This window comes from Dasypus novemcinctus, chromosome 21 (genome assembly GCF_030445035.2).
Source record: "Dasypus novemcinctus isolate mDasNov1 chromosome 21, mDasNov1.1.hap2, whole genome shotgun sequence".
Lineage (NCBI taxonomy): Eukaryota > Metazoa > Chordata > Mammalia > Cingulata > Dasypodidae > Dasypus > Dasypus novemcinctus.
In genome coordinates, this window is record NC_080693.1 from 80,806,364 (window position 1) to 80,823,005 (window position 16,642).

The 16,642-nt window shown below is 64.6% G+C and overlaps 2 protein-coding genes across 2 annotated transcripts in view; one reads left to right on the forward strand and one right to left on the reverse strand.

Annotated features, from left to right (window-relative positions):
• Positions 1 to 305: 305 nt before the first annotated feature.
• On the forward strand, positions 306 to 4,805 carry SPHK1 (sphingosine kinase 1). Its single transcript, XM_058284781.1, has 6 exons — positions 306 to 684; positions 2,540 to 2,725; positions 2,930 to 3,088; positions 3,166 to 3,260; positions 3,381 to 3,496; positions 3,753 to 4,805. Exons 1-6 carry the CDS (start codon positions 573 to 575, stop codon positions 4,528 to 4,530), a joined length of 1,446 nt encoding a protein of 481 aa, XP_058140764.1. The 5' UTR covers positions 306 to 572; the 3' UTR covers positions 4,531 to 4,805.
• An 866-nt stretch (positions 4,806 to 5,671) lies between these two features.
• UBE2O (ubiquitin conjugating enzyme E2 O) overlaps positions 5,672 to 16,642 on the reverse strand; it is a 54,540-nt gene continuing 43,569 nt past the window's right edge. The window contains exons 5-18 of the mRNA XM_058284780.2: positions 16,161 to 16,224; positions 15,401 to 15,544; positions 14,857 to 14,966; positions 14,617 to 14,767; positions 13,922 to 14,394; positions 13,286 to 13,440; positions 12,919 to 13,031; positions 12,699 to 12,827; positions 11,865 to 11,954; positions 10,212 to 10,908; positions 9,878 to 10,014; positions 8,080 to 8,283; positions 7,931 to 7,988; positions 5,672 to 7,820 (exon numbers count right to left, since the gene is read on the reverse strand). Of these exons, the coding sequence (XP_058140763.1) occupies positions 7,150 to 7,820; positions 7,931 to 7,988; positions 8,080 to 8,283; positions 9,878 to 10,014; positions 10,212 to 10,908; positions 11,865 to 11,954; positions 12,699 to 12,827; positions 12,919 to 13,031; positions 13,286 to 13,440; positions 13,922 to 14,394; positions 14,617 to 14,767; positions 14,857 to 14,966; positions 15,401 to 15,544; positions 16,161 to 16,224 (3,196 nt within the window). The 3' untranslated portion in view covers positions 5,672 to 7,149. The remainder of the gene's footprint in view (positions 7,821 to 7,930; positions 7,989 to 8,079; positions 8,284 to 9,877; positions 10,015 to 10,211; positions 10,909 to 11,864; positions 11,955 to 12,698; positions 12,828 to 12,918; positions 13,032 to 13,285; positions 13,441 to 13,921; positions 14,395 to 14,616; positions 14,768 to 14,856; positions 14,967 to 15,400; positions 15,545 to 16,160; positions 16,225 to 16,642) is intronic.

Consider the following 16,642-nt stretch of genomic DNA (forward strand, 5'->3'; position numbering starts at 1 on the left):
CCCGGGTGTGGAGAACGAGGTCACCCTGGCGGCTCTCCGCAGTCACTTCCCACCCCAGGCTGAGACCTCGGAGGGCACCTGCCCTTCTCCACCCCCCACCCCCAATCTTTGGGGCGCCAAGCCCTGACCTCCAGCACTCCGGGGAGAAGCGCTGGGGATGGGGGCGGCGGGTGGGGAGGGAAGAGGCGGGCTCTGGCCCCCTCCCCCTGCCGCCGCTCGCGTCCCCGCGTCGCGTGACCGCGGCGCTGCGGCTGCAGCGCTGCCCTCCTCGGCCCGCGCCAGATTCCTGGGAGGTGGCGGGGCCCGGGGGCCGGGGGGTGGGGGGGAGGCTGAACGCGGCCGGGGGCCCCCGGGGTGGCGGAACCCGATCTCCGCGGAAGCACCGGGCGGGCGCGGGCCCCCGCAGCTTCGCCTCTTCCCTTATTTTCCGGAGGGCCCGCGAGCGCGTCGCTGAGTCACCTTCCCGGAACGCGCCCGAGCCGCTCGGGACCCAGCGGGGGCTGCCCAGGGGTAGTGCAGGGCGGAGCCGCCCCGCAGGCCCCGCGCTTCCCAGGCTGCGCCGCGCTGTGCCAATGTTGGGAAGCGGGGCCCGGGCGCCTGGGTCCCCCCGAAGAGAAGATGCCGCGGAGGCGTCCCGAGATCAGGGCGCCGCCCGGCGCACCTGCCTCCTCTCGGCTTTAAGAGGTGATGCGATGAGAGGGGTGCGCGGGGTGGGCGCGGGGCGGGGTGGTCCTGCCTGGGCCTGGACCACCCTGGCCACGGGCGTTAGGTTTTTCCTAACTTTGGCCCCACCTGGTCAGGGTCCCAAGCCAGCTTGGCAACTTTCTTCTTCCGGTCTCGGCAAATAAACCACAAAAGAGTTCAAGTCCGGAGTTGGTCGCAGGCACGCAGGGCAGGCGCTTGATCTGCGCAGCACACCAGCACTGCTCCGCACGTCCACTTTTGGGGCGCAGACTCCCGCGCGCGTTCGCACCTTACCGCGGGCAGGTGGGGGCGGGGCAGGCCCCAAGGCGTTGCTCTTTGATCCGGACCGGCCCCCTAAGGTTGTCTACACCGCCAGGCTCCTCTCTGGGGCTTAGGGGCTGCGGACCTGCTTCGCCCGCTGAAGGACGGCGTGTCTGGGCCCAGGTGAGCCTCACTGGTGTCCTTCCGGTGAAGGGACAAACTTTGGAGGTTCCCGACAAGACCCCTCCGTCCCGCCTGCGCCCGGGACGGCGCGCCCGGCTCCTTCCCGGTCCGGGTGGCCCCGCAGCCGAGCTGCAGCCGCAGGAAGCTAAAAATAATCCTCCGCCGGATTTGCGGGGGAAGAGGAAAGAGAGCCCGGGAGGCCGTGGGCGAGGCGCCCCGGCCCGGGGGAAGGGCACCGATGGGGTCCGGGCCTTGAATTCCAGGTGGACTGGGGCCCGCGCGCGGAGGCGGCGCGGTGCGGCCGAGGGTCCTGCGGGGCCGCCGAGGGTCCTGCGGGGGCGCCGAGGGTCCTGCGGGGCTGCCGAGGGTCCTGCAGGGCGCCGAGCCACGCGCTCGGCCCCGCGCCCCCGCGCCCTGGAAGCCGCCCTGGCGGCGCGCCGCCCCCCTCCGCCGCTCCTTCCGCCCGGCGCCGTCCGCTTACCGGCCACCTCCCCCCGGCTGCGGGGGCCCGGGACGCCGCCCCGCCTGGCCCTGCGCGTGGCGGATCCGTGGGCGCGGGCCCGCAGGAAGGCGGGCGGGGTCCGCGCCTGGAGCCGGCTCCCCCAACCCGGGAGCGCGGGGCGGGGCCAGGCCAGGCGCCTCCGAGCGCAGCGCGGGGCGGCGAAGTCCAGCGAAAAGTTTGCGGCGGGGGGGAGGGAGTGCGGCGGGGAGGTCAGCGCCAGTGCAGCGCTCCCTCCGGACGCCGGGCGCGGGGCTCATCCCAGGGCTAGGTGCGATCCGCCCCCGGCCAGACGAGGAAGGGCGGCGGCGCCTCCCCGCAGCGCCCCCCCCCCCCCCGCCCCGCCGCCGCTCCTGGCTCCCGGCCGCCCGCCCTCGCGGGGCTCGGGGGAGACCCGACCACGCAGCGCGCGGCCCCCGCGCCCCCTCCGCGCCCGGGCGAGGACAGACGGCCGCTGGCGTCCTGGCCCCGGCTCGGCCCGCGCGGCCCCGGCGCTGCTCCAGTGAGCGCCGCGCGCGGGGCGACCCCGGGGGGGGGGGGGGTGGCGCGGGCGACCGAACTGACCCCAGGCGGGGATCGCTCACCAGGAACTCGGAGCCCCGCGAGGTCCGCCCAAGTTCTGGGGACTTTACGCGGCTGGATCTCGCCCCCCCTCCGCCCCCCACCCCGGCGGCGCGAGCAGCTGGTCAGACGGAGAGGCGCGGGGCCCTGGCTCATCTCCAGGAGGAGATCCTTTGCCACTGGGGGTGGGAGCTCGGGCCCAGCGCGGAGAAGCCCTGGGGGGCACCCGACGCGGCGCTCCGTACCTCCCGGAAAACTGGGTGCCGGTGGTGCAGGAGCTCGCAGCGCCCCACGCGTGGTGCGCGGGAGCCGCGGCCCCGGACCCCTCCAGCGCTGTCTCCTCTCCCTCAGATCTGGCGGCCGCAGGGGATGACGCTGGTGCCCCCACAGCCCCAGCCCGGGGCGGGGAGGGGGAGAACCGTGACGCGGGTCTGGGCAGCACCGATAAGGAGCGGAAGGCAGGAGCCGCCCGCAGCGCCTCGCCCGCGCCGAGGACCCCGCGGCGGCGGGAGCCAGGGGATGACGTTAAGGAGCCAGGTTGGTGGGGGTCAGCTGGACGGCGGCGAGGGGCTGGGGACGCGAGCCGAGGGCGGGGTGCCCGGTGAGGCTCTTCCTCGGGCCAGCCCCCTAGGGGGTCAGTTACGGGCGTTCGGGCACCACCTTGGCACCCCAGCACCCCTGTGGTCATCGCCGGCCCCTGCTGGCCGGGTGGGGACGCGGCCGTCTCCGTGTTTCCGGCAGGGGGCCCCCGGGGCGCCGGGGCCCTGCTCCCGCGGCCCTGCCACGTGCTGGTGCTGCTGAACCCGCGGGGCGGCCGGGGCAAGGGCCTGCAGCTCTTCCGGAGCCACGTGCAGCCCCTGCTGGCCGAGGCCGACGTCTCCTTCACGCTGGTGCTCACGGGTGAGTGGCCGCGCCCACGGGCTCGGGAAGCCCCCGTCCCGCAGCCCGGCCCTGACCGCCACGGCCTCTGCCCGCAGAGCGGCGGAACCACGCCCGGGAGCTCGTGCGGGAGGAGGACCTGCGCCGCTGGGACGCGCTGGTGGTCATGTCTGGGGACGGGCTGATGCACGAGGTGAGGCCTGCGCGGCCAGGCTGGGCCCGGCGTGCCGGGGTGGGGGCGGCGGGCGGCTCTGGGATGCGGCAGCCCCCGCCGCTGCAGCTTCCCAGGCTGAGGCTGTGGGTGCCCCCACAGGTGGTGAACGGGCTCATGGAGAGGCCTGACTGGGAGACGGCCATCCACAAGCCCCTGAGCAGCCTCCCAGCGGGCTCTGGCAACGCGCTGGCGTCTTCACTGAACCATTATGCTGGGTGAGAGCCCAGGGCCAGAGAGGACCTCGGATTCCACTCACTCGGGGGCGCTCCGCTGCCAGCCTTTCTCCCATGGCTCCCTCTTCTCCCCGCCGAGGTTCCCAACCCTCTCCTCGTGACCACAGCGCGGGCTGCTCCCCCTGGCTCCATCTGTCACTGTTCCAGCCAGGCCCCTGGGGACCAGATGTCACTTTGCCTGCTCTGACCCGCCAGGAGGAAGGGGGTGGATGCTCAGGGGCCCCTGTCTCCCCTGCAGCTACGAGCAAGTGACCAATGAAGATCTCCTGACCAACTGCACGCTGCTGCTGTGCCGTCGGCTGCTGGCGCCCATGAACATGATGTCGCTGCGCATGGCCTCGGGGCTGCGCGTCTTCTCCATGCTGAGCCTGGCGTGGGGCTTCGTTGCTGACGTGGACCTGCAGAGCGAGAAGTATCGCTGCCTGGGCGCGAAGCGCTTCACCCTGGGCACTCTCCTGCGCCTGGTGGCCCTGCGCACCTATCAGGGCAGACTGGCCTACCTCCCTGCGGGCAGGGCCATCTCCCAGGGGCCCCCCTCGCCCGCTCTGGACGGGCAGGGCCCGGTCGACACGCACCTCGTGCCTCTGGAGGAGCCGGTGCCCCCTCACTGGACCGTGGTGCCCGACCAGGACTTCGTGCTGGTGCTGCTGCTGCTGCACTCGCACCTGGGCAGCGACATGTTGGCAGTGCCCATGGACCACTGCGCGGCCGGCGTCATGCACCTGTTCTACGTGCGGGCGGGCGTGTCTCGGGCCTCGCTGCTGCGCCTCTTCCTGGCCATGGAGAAGGGCAGGCACATGGAGTCCGGCTGCCCCTACTTGGTCTATGTGCCTGTGGCCGCCTTCCGCCTGGAGCCCAAGGACGGCAGGGGTGCCTTCGCCGTGGATGGGGAGGTGATGGCCAGCGAGGCCGTGCAGGGCCAGGTGCAGCCTGGCTTTCTGCGGGTGGTCAGTGGCTGCGTGGTGCCCCCACCCCGGCCGGAGGCCTCCGCAGCCGCCGCTCCTGGAAGAGGCTGACTCTGTGGGCCTGGCGGTGCCTTGGTCGCCCTTCCCTCCTTCCTGCCCACGGCTCGCGGTGGGGGTGGGGGTGGGGTGCTCCTCTGGAGAAGGGTGGAGGCTGCGCTTTGGAAGGTCAGACTTTGCCCACCAGAGGCCAGACGGCAGCCCTGGGCCAAGAGCCTGGCTGCCCGTGGAAGCCCCTTTGTTCTGGAGCCCACACCGCATCTGAAATCCAAATAAAGTGGCATGCCCAGCCTGCTGGGGCCAGCCTGGAGGCGTGGGGCTTTACGCCAGCCCGGGCTGTGGAGTGGTTCACGTTGACGGTGCCCGACGGGCCCCCTGGGTTGGCCCATGCCTGATACTGGCTCCTGGGAATGGGCAATTTAGAGGTGACCGCAGGAGCAGAGCAGGGGTGGGGGACGCTTACTCCACCTGGGGACCAAAGACCCCTCAGTGCTCGGCCAGCCACCTCACTCCACACCTGGGGGCTTGAGGCTCAGAGCCAGCTCAACAAACCGGGCCGGAGTACCCCGTGGCCTCTAGCAGGAAAGGCAGGGCATTGGGGGAATCGGCCAGGAGCGGGGGGACAGATTTCTGCAATCAAAACGGCAGGGAGCTGCTCCCTAAGGATCCTGTTGACCCCCTTGGGAAGGGTTCTGGGGCCTGCTCAGGCAGCATCCTCTGCTGCCCCCTCCTGTCCTGGCAGGCATTAAAAAGGCAGCAGCAGGGAGGGGCAGGTGCCAGCCCCCCATACTGGGCAGCTAAGCCCGGGAGGGCGGCGCCTGCCCACAGCCAGGTGCGGGCTGTCTCCTCGCAGAATGTCGAAGGGGCTGAACTGGTCTAACTGGTTAAGATTCAGCCGATGTTGCCCAGAGTTGGTGGATGACAGGCACTGCCAAAACCCGATCTGTGAGGGAGAGCGCACAAACCTGCCAAAGGCCAGAGTCAGGCTGGCTGACCTCCGAGGCCCGGCCGGCCAGCCCAGGGAAGTCCTCTACCTGGAAATGCAGGAGGGGCTTGGGGAGCCTGGGTGGGAGGAAGGACGCTGCCCACGGTGGCCCCACCTGCTCAGGGCGACCCTTTCTTCCCCTAGGGAGGGGTGTGTTTGGGGAGGCTTCCCACGAGGGTGCCCCAAAGAAGAAGAAGGCAACAGAGCTCAGAGAATGGCAGAGGCAGGTTTAATGGTGTCACCTTGTCTTTTTTGTACATTGTGATGAGCCAACCAAACCCAAGAAAAAAAAATTGCAGGTAAAAAAAGTTTAATCACAGCACTTTATACAGATATTGTTAAGCAATAGGCATTCACATCTCCACATGAACAACGCACTTGGAAGCGCAGCCACCAGTCACTCGAGGTGTCCCTCTCACAAGCTCCCACTGGGCTCCGGGGCCTGTCGTCCTTCCGAGCTGCTGCCGGCCAGCTGGGGGCGGCGCAGCACAGCCGTGGAGCCAGCTTAAGGCGAACAAGACGCATCATGCTTTGGCTTTTTTTTTTTCTTTTCTTTCTTATAAGTGTTAAGATTTTTGCTTTTGAGATTTTATTTTGTTCAACCTTAAATATTACATACATACACCAAAAGTTACATAGCTGCGATGTGCTCAGTGGCAGCCTCTCAACCTGGAGCTTCACATTATCAAAAGCTTAGAGAACCTGTAGACCCCTGGGAGGGGCCCCTGCTGCCCGGGCTCCCGGGCTCCCCTGCTCCCGGGCTCCCAGACTGAGCTTGCAGAGTTTGTAAGCGATGCCGACAGGATGCTTCAGCCCCACCCAAGAGAGACCTCCCAGGGTCATCACCTGATAGTAGGAGGGGCCCTAGCACTGCCCTGGGGCTCCTGCCCCCACCTCCTCCTCAGGGCTGAGCAGGGAATGACATCCGTTTAGTTTAGGTCCCAAGAGGCGAGGCCCTAAAGCAGGTAAAGCTGACACGCCCCAACCTAGGCTAGGAAGGGGAGGGTGCCTGCAGCCGTTCCTTTGCCAGCAGCTCCCCAGTCCCCACTCTACGTTAGTGGGCAAGGGCCACCACCCCTCCTGGGTGCCGCCCCAGCCTCTCTCAGAGAGCAAGTTCAACAGGCCCGAGGGCTAGCGTGGAACCAGGAGCTGGTGAGAGCAGCTCCAACTGCCAAGAAGACCGTGTCGGTGCCAGGGACTAGGAGTCTGGTGGTGGCAGCAGGGGGTCCAGGGTTACGGGTGCTGCGGCTGAACCCAAGAGGTTGAAAGGGACCGGGGGACTGCTGGAGCAACCCACACCTCATGCAAGGCACGCCCGCTTGCTGCTGCTGATCTGCGGAGGGAGCACGTGGGCCCAGAGAGAGCTGCGGTGTCAGGCTCGGGGAAAACCCCACCTGAGCAGAGGTGGACGCGGCAAGGGACATCCTGCCTGGGGCGACAAGAGGAAAATGAGCAACACCGTCCAGATTTTCTTTGCCACGGGGACTCGCCTGTTGAAAGATTGCTTCAGAATAGAAACGGCAGCATTTCAAGAAACTTCTTGCACTTCAGCATCAAACTCACGTGGGGGAATGGGGACAGTGGGGCTTGCTCTGGGGGAGGGGAGGCAGGGAAGGGAGAGACTCCAGGGGAGGGCGTGAACAGGCAGCAGCTGGCCTCCCCCACTGGGCTCCTTCCAGGGCTGGCGGCTACTTGTCCTCTGGGCTCTCGGGCATGCCTGCCTCCACCAGAGCCGCCCGAAACTGCGTCAGCACACCCCGGATGCTCTTGATGAAACCCTTAGAGAGCGGGAAGAGGGGGAAGCCGATGTCAGGGTAGCCGCTCTTCTCAGGCAAGAAGCTCCGGTAGCTCTTTCGCCGCTTCTTTGGTTTGACACTGGGGGGCGCTGACGCGTCCGGCGCTGCCTCCAAGGTCTGGTCCGTGCGGTCCCTGCTGGCCAAGGCCGGGCCCTGGGCGCCGCCCTCCGAGTCTGAGCCCTGCGAGGCCTCTCCGGGGGCCAGCCCTCCGTCCTCGGGTTCTTCTCGGCTGGAGTCCGAGAGCTCGGCCCCGGCCGGCGGCTCCGGCGAGCTGCTGTCCTTGGGGAGCCCATTGGGCAGCGCCTGGGCCCGCTCCAGCAGGGCGTGGGTCTCCAGCCAGGACTCGATGCGGCTCACCAGCCGCCAGCCGCCGGCGCTGAAGTGCTGCCGGATCTCCTGCTCGAAGACCTCGGGGGGCCGCCGCACCAGCTGCGTCATGGACTGCACCACGCGGATCAGCGCCATCTCGTTGTAGCAGCGGCTGTTCTCGTAGCCCTCCTGCAGGCCCCGGTCACTGTCGAAGCCGGCCTCGTTGTAGTACGGCTCGTTCACCAGGATCAGACCTGCAGGGGGAGGACGCCCGCCCTCAGGGGGCGTGAGAAGCCCCGCGGGCAGGGCTGAGCCCGCTGCCCTCCACCCGGCCTCCGCTGCCCTTCACCCGGCCCTGGCGTACCTTGGATAGAGATGAGCACCTGGAGAAGGCTGGATTTGCTCGTCCACCTCTCTGTTCCCTGAAACACGCAGCAGCACGGTCGGCTCCACCCAAGCCCCACCCGTGCCTGGCTCCCCGCCACCTGACAGGGCAGCTGGGTCCAAGCTCACCTTGCCAATCCAGGTGCCCAGGAGGCTGACACACACTTTCCCATTGTCGTACAGATTGGGGTTCAGGCGGCCACTGCACTGGGAGAGGTAGCAAAAGTGGGGGGGCACGGCTGGGTAGATGTTGGGGAGCTGGATGTCAAACAGGTAGAGGCCATCCTCATAGGGGGTCCGAGTGGGGCCCTTGATTAGGGCAGAGAAGAGGTCCTGGAGGACAGGAAGGGAAGGCTGAGGCTTGGAGCCAAGCCCCGACACTTCTGCCCAGTGTCTGGTTCTGCTCCTTTCCAGGGCAGGGTGCCAATCAAGCGGGAGCAGCAGCAGCACCCTGGGTCTCCGGAAACTGCCGGCAACAGAGAAGCTAAGCGCAGACTAGTTTGGCACCTTCCGACCCTGGTATAAAAGGAATTTTCCAAACTAGTTTTTATCACATCAGTTTTTTTCCTCATAAATCATTACTTTAAAAACCTTTATTCTTCAAAACACCTGCCCGGCACCCCACCCTTGATGCTCTACTTGCTTTGGGAGGGTTGGGGTGCATGTGGTCTCACCACCAGAGAAAACAGTGAGGACGTGGGCTCGAGGGTAAATGCTGGGAGGCCACCGCGGCGACTCTCCGCTAACACCCAGAATCAAAGCAGGAGCTGTCACTTGCCAGGGCAACACGTGTGGGTGAGCTAGGAGCTGGAGAAGCAGCGAGGGCAGCGGGCAGCGGGCAGGCACTAGCTGGAATCATAGGACCCTCTCAAGCTCATCCAACGGGCACTAGCCCGTCTCCCTCTGAGGGAGAGCTGGACAAAAGAGGACAGAACCCAAAATACCTTCCCTTCTTCCCTCAGCCAAGCTGAGACAGGTTGGAATTTTCAAAAGGAATTTTACTACAGTGCACGGTAAACCAAAAGAGCTATTAAAATTCCTGAGAAGTGCATGCCCCACGGCTTCTGCCACGGTCCTGCTCTCCCTGGCCGCCACCAGGCCCCTCTCTGCCCCTCTCGGGCCCCTGCCCCTTCCTTTCCTTTGGCCTGCTCGTCTAGGCAGGGCCAGAGGTGGCACACAGCCAGACTCAGGGTCAGCATCTAGCACACGGCCTGGCCCATGGCCGAGCCCCGCTAAGGTCTGACGAATAAACGGGATGAGGGGAGCGGCCGCCTGCTTGTGGGGTGGCCCAGGGCACGCTCACACCCCTCTGGTGAACATGACCCAGCTGCACTGTGCCTGGACAGAGGAGTGGAGGATGACATGCCATGTGGCCACACGACAGCATGCTAATCCCTGCAGTGCGAAGGACAGACGAGAGCAACACAAGTCAACACGCAGGCGTCTCAAAATCGTCCCTTGAGTGAAAAAGCAAACTGCAGAGCGGTGTTACCAACGACATGCTCCTCATGTGAAACAAATAATACAAAGGGCCCCATGCCTATGGCGATGGGTGAGAAGGGGCCTGGGAGAGCCACGGAGTTCCTGTGGTCATGACCCCTGCGGGGACTGAGGGGGAGGCAAGGGCGACTTCACTTTCCCTGTAATGGTCCAACTTTTTGAAAAGAAGTGTGGAGTCAGGTAATAATTACAAAATTTAAAACTGGTTTTTAAAGAGCTGAGGGAAAAAGAGCCACGAGGCCTGGCGTCCTCAGCGGCCCCGCCTGCCTGGGTTCTGTCGCAGCATCTGGCACAGGCTGGGTGAGCAGGCTCTCAGTTGCCTTCCAGGCCTGCTGGTGCCGGACCCCAAGGCTGGCAGCCTCTTAGCACCGGACGCCCCATGGCCCACCTGCACGTGCCCAGGCCAAGCCCACGCCCATCTACTTGCCATTCGGTCCTCGAAAGTCTTGACCATTATGCCATCGGGCAGTGAGGTAGCCAGCAGCGCCATCTCCTTCCGGACCGTGCTGAAGAACTTCTTGGCTTCTGGAGGCTGGAACTCAATTTTCTTAAAAGAGTGATTTGCTGGGGGAGCGGGGAGAGAAGGCCAGTCAGGCTGTGAAGAGGCCCTGAGAGAACCCTGGGGGCAGGTGGGCGTGGAGGGAGACCTGCTCACGCGGTGGGGAAACCTGCCCACCTCCCTGGGCCTCGGGAGCCCGGGGCCGCCCCGGGTGGGAGGGCCTGGGCCGCTGGCCTCCAGGTCTGCTACGGGGCGCACTCACAGGGTGCAGACTCGAGCACCGAGAAGACCTCGCCCTTGGCGCTGGTGAAGGTGACGCCGGGCTTGCCACCGCACTGCTGGCAGAGCACCGGGGTCTCGCTGGGCCACTCGGCCTTCGCCGGAGGCTGTGCCTCGGGCTTGTCCTCCTTGCGCTCCATGTCAGGCATTGCCTCCATCTTCTCCTCCTCTGCTATGGCCACGTTGTCCAGGGTCTTCTTGAGGTTTTCCTGCAGTTTCTTGATGTCATCCAGAAATTTCTTCTCCCGCGTGGGTTTCTCGGGTTCTGCTGTGGGGGAGGTGGGCGAGCCGGTCAGGAGCTGCTCCACTGTCATGTTCTTCAGGCTCTCCAGAATTTTGATGGCCTCCTTCAGTTCCCGGAAGCTCTTCGGGGGCCCATCCTTGCCGGCCTTCTCCATCAGCCCAGCCATGGGGGCAGCCATGGCCACAGCTCCCTGGATGGCCGCCGTCGCCGCCTCCTCACTGATCACCACCCCCTTGTCTTCCTCGGGGGCGGCTGGCTGCTCGGCGGGGAGGATTGGGGGCTCCTCTATCTTGGGGTGTTCATCCTCCACCAGCCCGGTGTCCGTCTCCCAGCTGTCACTATCATCCTCCCACTCATCAGAGGAGGCCCCACTGGTGCTGCCTTCCACTGAGTCGTAGTCTGACTCCTCAATCTCAGACTCGATGTTATACAAGTGCTGGGATGCAGAAGGGAAGCACACGGCTGTTCAGGGGGGGGTGCTGGAAAGGGAGGCCACCAACCCACCTCTGGGAAGGGGCCCTGCTGGAGGGGGGCTCTGGGGACCCCTGGTCCTCACAGCTGAGGCCTTGCAGCCCCATTCCCAAGGCTTGGGGCCTTGGAGCTGGAGCCTCTCTGCACAGGCTGGTCCCAAGGTCTCTGGAAACTGCCCTTCACCTGCCCCCACCCCCAGCCTGGAGAGCCTACTGCAGGCGCCAGCCCTGTCCGCCTCCTGCGCTGGGCATCGGGTCAGCATCAGCCCAGTTCAGGGAAAACCTCGGCAGACGCGACTCCCCACACCAGGACTCTGGCCGGCAGGCGCTGAGGCAAGGGCAGCCTTTGGGCCATACCAGGGCCAGGGGAGGTGCGGATGAGAGTAGGCCCGTGTCACATCCTGTTCCCTGGCCCTGGAATAGCCTCAGGGACAAAGGGAGAGCCCTGGCATCAGCACCAGGAGCTGGGAGGTGGAAAGCTGGAACAAACAGCCAAGGGAGGCCCCGGGAGCAGGCTCTTGCTCAGGACACGGCAGCAGGGACTGGAACTGGGGCCAACTCTTTTCTCCTTTCTCTTCCTTATTTATTAGAGTTTTCCCAGAAACGAGGGGAAAGGCTATGTCTCCTTTAGGAGGTAACTGGCATTTTCTCAGCATAATGAGAAAGGAATTGAGCAGATTCTAGAAGTTTGTGAAAACCTCCACACACCTGCCAGGTGAGGCCAGATGAAAGGGAGGGCTGTGGACAGAGATGCTCCCATGAAGCCCCTCACCCCAACCTTGGGGTCACACCTGCCCAAGGTCGCCAATATCCACAAGAACCCTCCAGTCAGTAAGAGCCTGAGCTGGTCCTTTCCATTCCCTGGGGCGGGGACAGGCCTCCGCAGCTGTGGGCCGAGCAGTGCGGGCCTGGGCAGGCTCACCTGGGGCAGGATGATGGTCTTGGAGTTGTCAGCCCACACCACTTCCACCTTGCTGCTGACGTCCACGCGGGCCACCTGGCCCACCGACGGCTGCAGAGCAAGCAGGAGAGAGTCAAGGGTGCAGCTCTCCAGGAGGGCCGAGGGCCAGGACGCCTCTGGGAGGAGCTCCAGCAGTGGGCGGCGCGGGATGGGGCTGCAGGAAGTGAGGCCAAGCCCCAGGGCTGCGAATGACTCGGGCGTGGGCGCCCCTGCACCCACCCGCCAGTGCTCACTGTCCACCCAGTCCACGCCCCACACCCAGCAGGCCAGGCGCCCCCACAATCGCCCTCCACGCTTGCAGCGTGCAGCTCTCCAGCTACCTGCCATTTACAGGACGGGGTTTCCTGCCTCGTAGTCCTGTGCCCACTCGTCCTCTGCCTGGTGCCTGCCCCTCCTCCACTCCAGGTTCCTACCTGTTCTTTAAGGCCCGGCTTCAACATCTCCACCCTGTGTGGGTCCTCCCCAAGCCCTCCTGCACTTCTAGAAGGTTCTACACCACTTTCGTGACACTTCTAACTAGGAATTTAGGGTTCCTGGCAGACTCAGCGAGTGGGGGTTCAGGAAACAGCCGCGGTCTGACGCTAGCAGGGAGGCGGGGTGCTGCGGGCGGGTCTCTGAGCCAGGCAGAGCTGCCCTGGGGGTGACCCTGGGGTGGATTGCAATCTGGGCAGCCAGAGGCACCAGAAGACCTGCAGGTCTTGTCTCCTGGAGCCACCTGGTGGCAGCACCTGGGACTGCAACTGCAGCAATGCAGACCGTGAACCTTCGAACTTAAGGGAGGAGAGCAGGCTGTACCTCGTCCTCCCTGTGAGGCGCCCCGTCCTCAGTGTGACCGATGCGGATGACAATGTCGGTCGTGCGGAAGCGGAAGTCGGGGTGGTCAGCGATGTCGTAGACACTCACGTCCTCCTCCTCTCCAATCAGCTGTGGCACAGGGTGGGTAGTCCTGAGCCCGAGCCCAACACCTTCACCACCACAGCCCACTCTGAGGACAGAAGGGGCTGCACACACTCACCTCCACGTCGTCTCCGCTGGGACGCAGCTTGAACCACTTCACCATGCAGGTGCGGCCAGTGTGGTCCCCAGACTGCACCACGCCGTAGACAGCAGGGTCTGTGCAGCCCTGGGCTGGGGCGTGCAAAGGAGGACCTGGCTAGCCCCCGGTCCAACCCCTCAAACCACAGCAGGGCCCACAACCGGGTCTTGCCAAGAGCCCAGAAGAGGCCTTCCTCCAGTGCTTGAAAGAGCGAGACACCTTCAAAAGGGGCATCTCCTCCCTGACCTCAGCTTAGCCTTGGCCCTGACCCTCCACTGGGTCAAACCACCTCTCCCACCCTGCCCACCCCTCCGCCAGACCCTCGTCCTTCCGGGCCTGACACTACCTCGCTTGTCGACGACGAAATCTCCAGGGCAGAACTCGTTGTTATCCAGGTGGTGCACAGGGAAGAGGTCGTTGGAGCGGATGTTGCGTTCCACAGAGCCATCCTGCCAAGCCACGTCCGCCGAGGTCATCGTGGTCACCACCTCCACGGCCACCCTGCAGGTGCCCGTGGGTCAGGCCACGCTGGACGCCACCCGGGTGGAAAGGGCAGGCCATCCTTCTTCACCCACACCCCTGCCCCCCCGCCGGGTCACCTGGAACTCTTGAATCCCCAGACCACAAGGGTCAAAGGAGGATGGACCAGGGTGGGGTGGGGGGGTGGCTTGGGATGAGAGTGTGCCAGGTGCGGAAAACTCAGGAGCCTGCGTTCTCGGGGAAGGGACCAGTCTGGGAGAGCCCAGGTGAATGTGGTCCCAGAAGGCCAGGCCTGGTGCCAACCCCACTGCCCCACCCTCTCCAGCCTGCCCTCTCCAGGCGCCGCCACGCTGCCTCGACGGGCACCCCTGAGCTGCTGCAAGGCCGGCAGCCGGTGTGTGAGCGCGTGTGCATGACTGTGCAGGTGTGCGCGCCCAGGGGAGGAGGCTCTCCTTGGCCCAGGGCTGGACTCTGAGCCGGGAGGGGTGCCTGCGGAGTCTACCTGTCCCCGGGCTTCAGGTCCCGGGCGATCTTATTCTTCTTCCTCTTGTGCTTCCTCTTCAGGTTCTTGATGGACAGGGGGATGCTCTTCTTGCGGCCTGTGCCACTGCCGCTCTGAGAGGAGGTGGTGGAGCTGGCGGAGGAAGTCACCGAGCTGGTGTCATCCGTGTCGTCGGCAGCCTCGTCGTCTGCGTCCTGCTCTGCCGAGTGCAGCCTGTCGTCGGCGCCTTCCTTCAGCAGGAAGGGGGGTAGCTGCTCGCTGGCCTCGTGGGGCTCCTCGGGGCCCTCGTCCTGCAGCTCCACCGGGCTGGCAGAATCTTCGGGCGTCTCCTCGGGGCTGGCTGACCCTGGTTCGCCCTTGGCTTTGGCTTCCCCTTTCTTGTCTGGATCCTCCGTGGAATGGTCCCTGGAACACTGGGTGTCTGGTGAGCAGGACATGATCCTCACAACCTGCTTCTTCAACAGACGCTTCACCTGCAAGGGGGGAGCAGGGAGCGGGGAGCTGCAGGGGGCAGCTGACACCCTGGCTGGCCCCCGACACCCTGGTCTGGGTGGATGACAGCTATTCGTTCCTGAGAGACCAGGAGGCGTCATCAGAGCTGCCCAGTGGGCAGCACGGACTGTCCTTCCTGGTTGTGGAACTGGCTGAAGGCCAGTTCCTTAAACGCCCACCGACTCACAACCCCAAGGACATACCTTCTTGGCCATAGAGCCCTCCCCCTGGGCGCAGTTTTTTTCTGGACATTCACAGGCAATCTTGGCCGGCTCTACCTTGGCTGGGAAGACATACAGACAGCGCTCCCCCAGCTGCCGCTGAGCATGGTCAAAGCATCCGAGACGCTTCACCCTGGGAAGGGAAGGAGCGGGGCTGGGCCATGCTGGACTTCTGAGGGGAGACGCACCAAGACCCAGAGACCTGCGTGCTGGAGAACTCACCTGCCTAGATTTTCCTGGGTGATGACTGAGGGCGGGGGGCTGACGCTGTCTGTGCCCCCTGGACAGAAACTCTTGGTAATCCATGTGACTTTCAGCTCCACAACCTGCACCTGGGGATGGAGGGTGAGACAGGGCCGTGGTCAGGCAGCTTTGCACGTACCTGGCTAACCAGCTGCCCAGAGCCTGGTGGCAGAGCACAAGTGGTCGTGGTGGTGCAGCACTCAGGCTGACGCACCTGGAACAGGCCCTGTAACTACAGCCTCCTGCCCCGAGCCTTGGCCAGGCCCCCTCCCCAGGAGGGCACGCTCCTCTTGTCCCTCACCGTCACCTCCTCAGCACCAGTCGGGGGGCCCACAGTGGGCCTGCCGACCTGTGGCCCAGCGAGCAGAGCCTGGGTTCCCTGGGCCCTCAAAGCTCTCCCAGATCTACAGGGCCCAGAGCCAAGGACAGAGCTGGACACTCGCAGCAGGGGGAGGGGGGGGGCGGGCAGGGCTGGGCTTGGGGCATGGAGGCTGAAGACTGCACCCTGTCCCCAGGGCCCTACCTCTTCCACCACTACCCGAAACTTGCTCTTGGTGCTGAGCACAGGCTTGACTCCTGACAGCCACTGGACACTGGAGAAGATCTTGGCGGGGCCAATGAGCACCTGGCCTGGGTAGAAGCCGTAGGAGTCATCAAAGAAGAGGCCCTATGGGATGGGGGCACAAGGAACGTCCTCATGAGAATGCTCCTGCCTATCCTCGGCCCACCCCACCCCATCCCTGCACATCCCCAGCCCCCACTCCCCATGAGTCCTAAAGCTCCAGGACAGCACCTTTCAAACCTTCATGTGCATACAAACCACCCAGGCCCCTGCAGACCAATTCCTTCAACCTCTCGACCAGCCTGGCAGGTGTCGATGCTGCTGGTCGAGTAACGTGGGTCTGATCACTCACTGCACACCCCCGAAGTCTACTTACTTATTTGCAAATTGCATACAGGTCCTACTGTGCTAATACACTGCACTGTACTAAGTTAAGACACTGTACTCACTCTAAGACAGAAGGATCAAGGTTGAGAAGGATAAGATAAAAAGACAACATAAATACAAGTTCAAGTTCTAATTCTTTGGCCTACACCCAAACTTTTAGAACCCCTGGTGCTCACCCATCCCTTTCCTAGGAAACCACTTTGCCCAGAAGCCCCACTCAGCCTGGGATGGCTACGAGTTACTTGCTGAGCCGTGCTCCTTCCACAAAGCCCCGAGTGCTGGAAAAGAGAGGGGCACCTGAACTCGGGGGGCTTTATGGGTAGAGCAGACGTACCGAGTCGCTGACATGGGGGCAGACATCATAGAGCTTGGCGCCATCTTCCGTGTTCATGGAGCATCTGAAACAGTGAACAGAGGCTTGGTCTCCACTGCCCAAGACTGGCATCTCGGAAGAGGGGTGACAGCAGGGACACAGTGTTTTGCTGATTAGTACCGAACAGCAGTTAGCCAGAGGGGCCCTCAGGTGGCGTGAGTCTTCCTCCACCAACAGCTTGGCCTCTTGGCTTGGGAAGCAGCAACCCTCTTAACATAACAAGACCCTAAACCCACAACATCTCCACTGAAGCTTCTAAAACAGAGCACTAGCCCCCAGGAGGGTCCTATTAATACACAGAATGCTTCTCTCCCCAGGCCAGGACAGAGGAAGCCCAGGAACGGAGTCAGAGGATTAGGGAGGGCAGACGGGGCCCAGCACATGGTCAGGCCTCGACAGTCAGGCCCCGAGGGGCCCCCACACCTGATCCCAGACCCCAGACC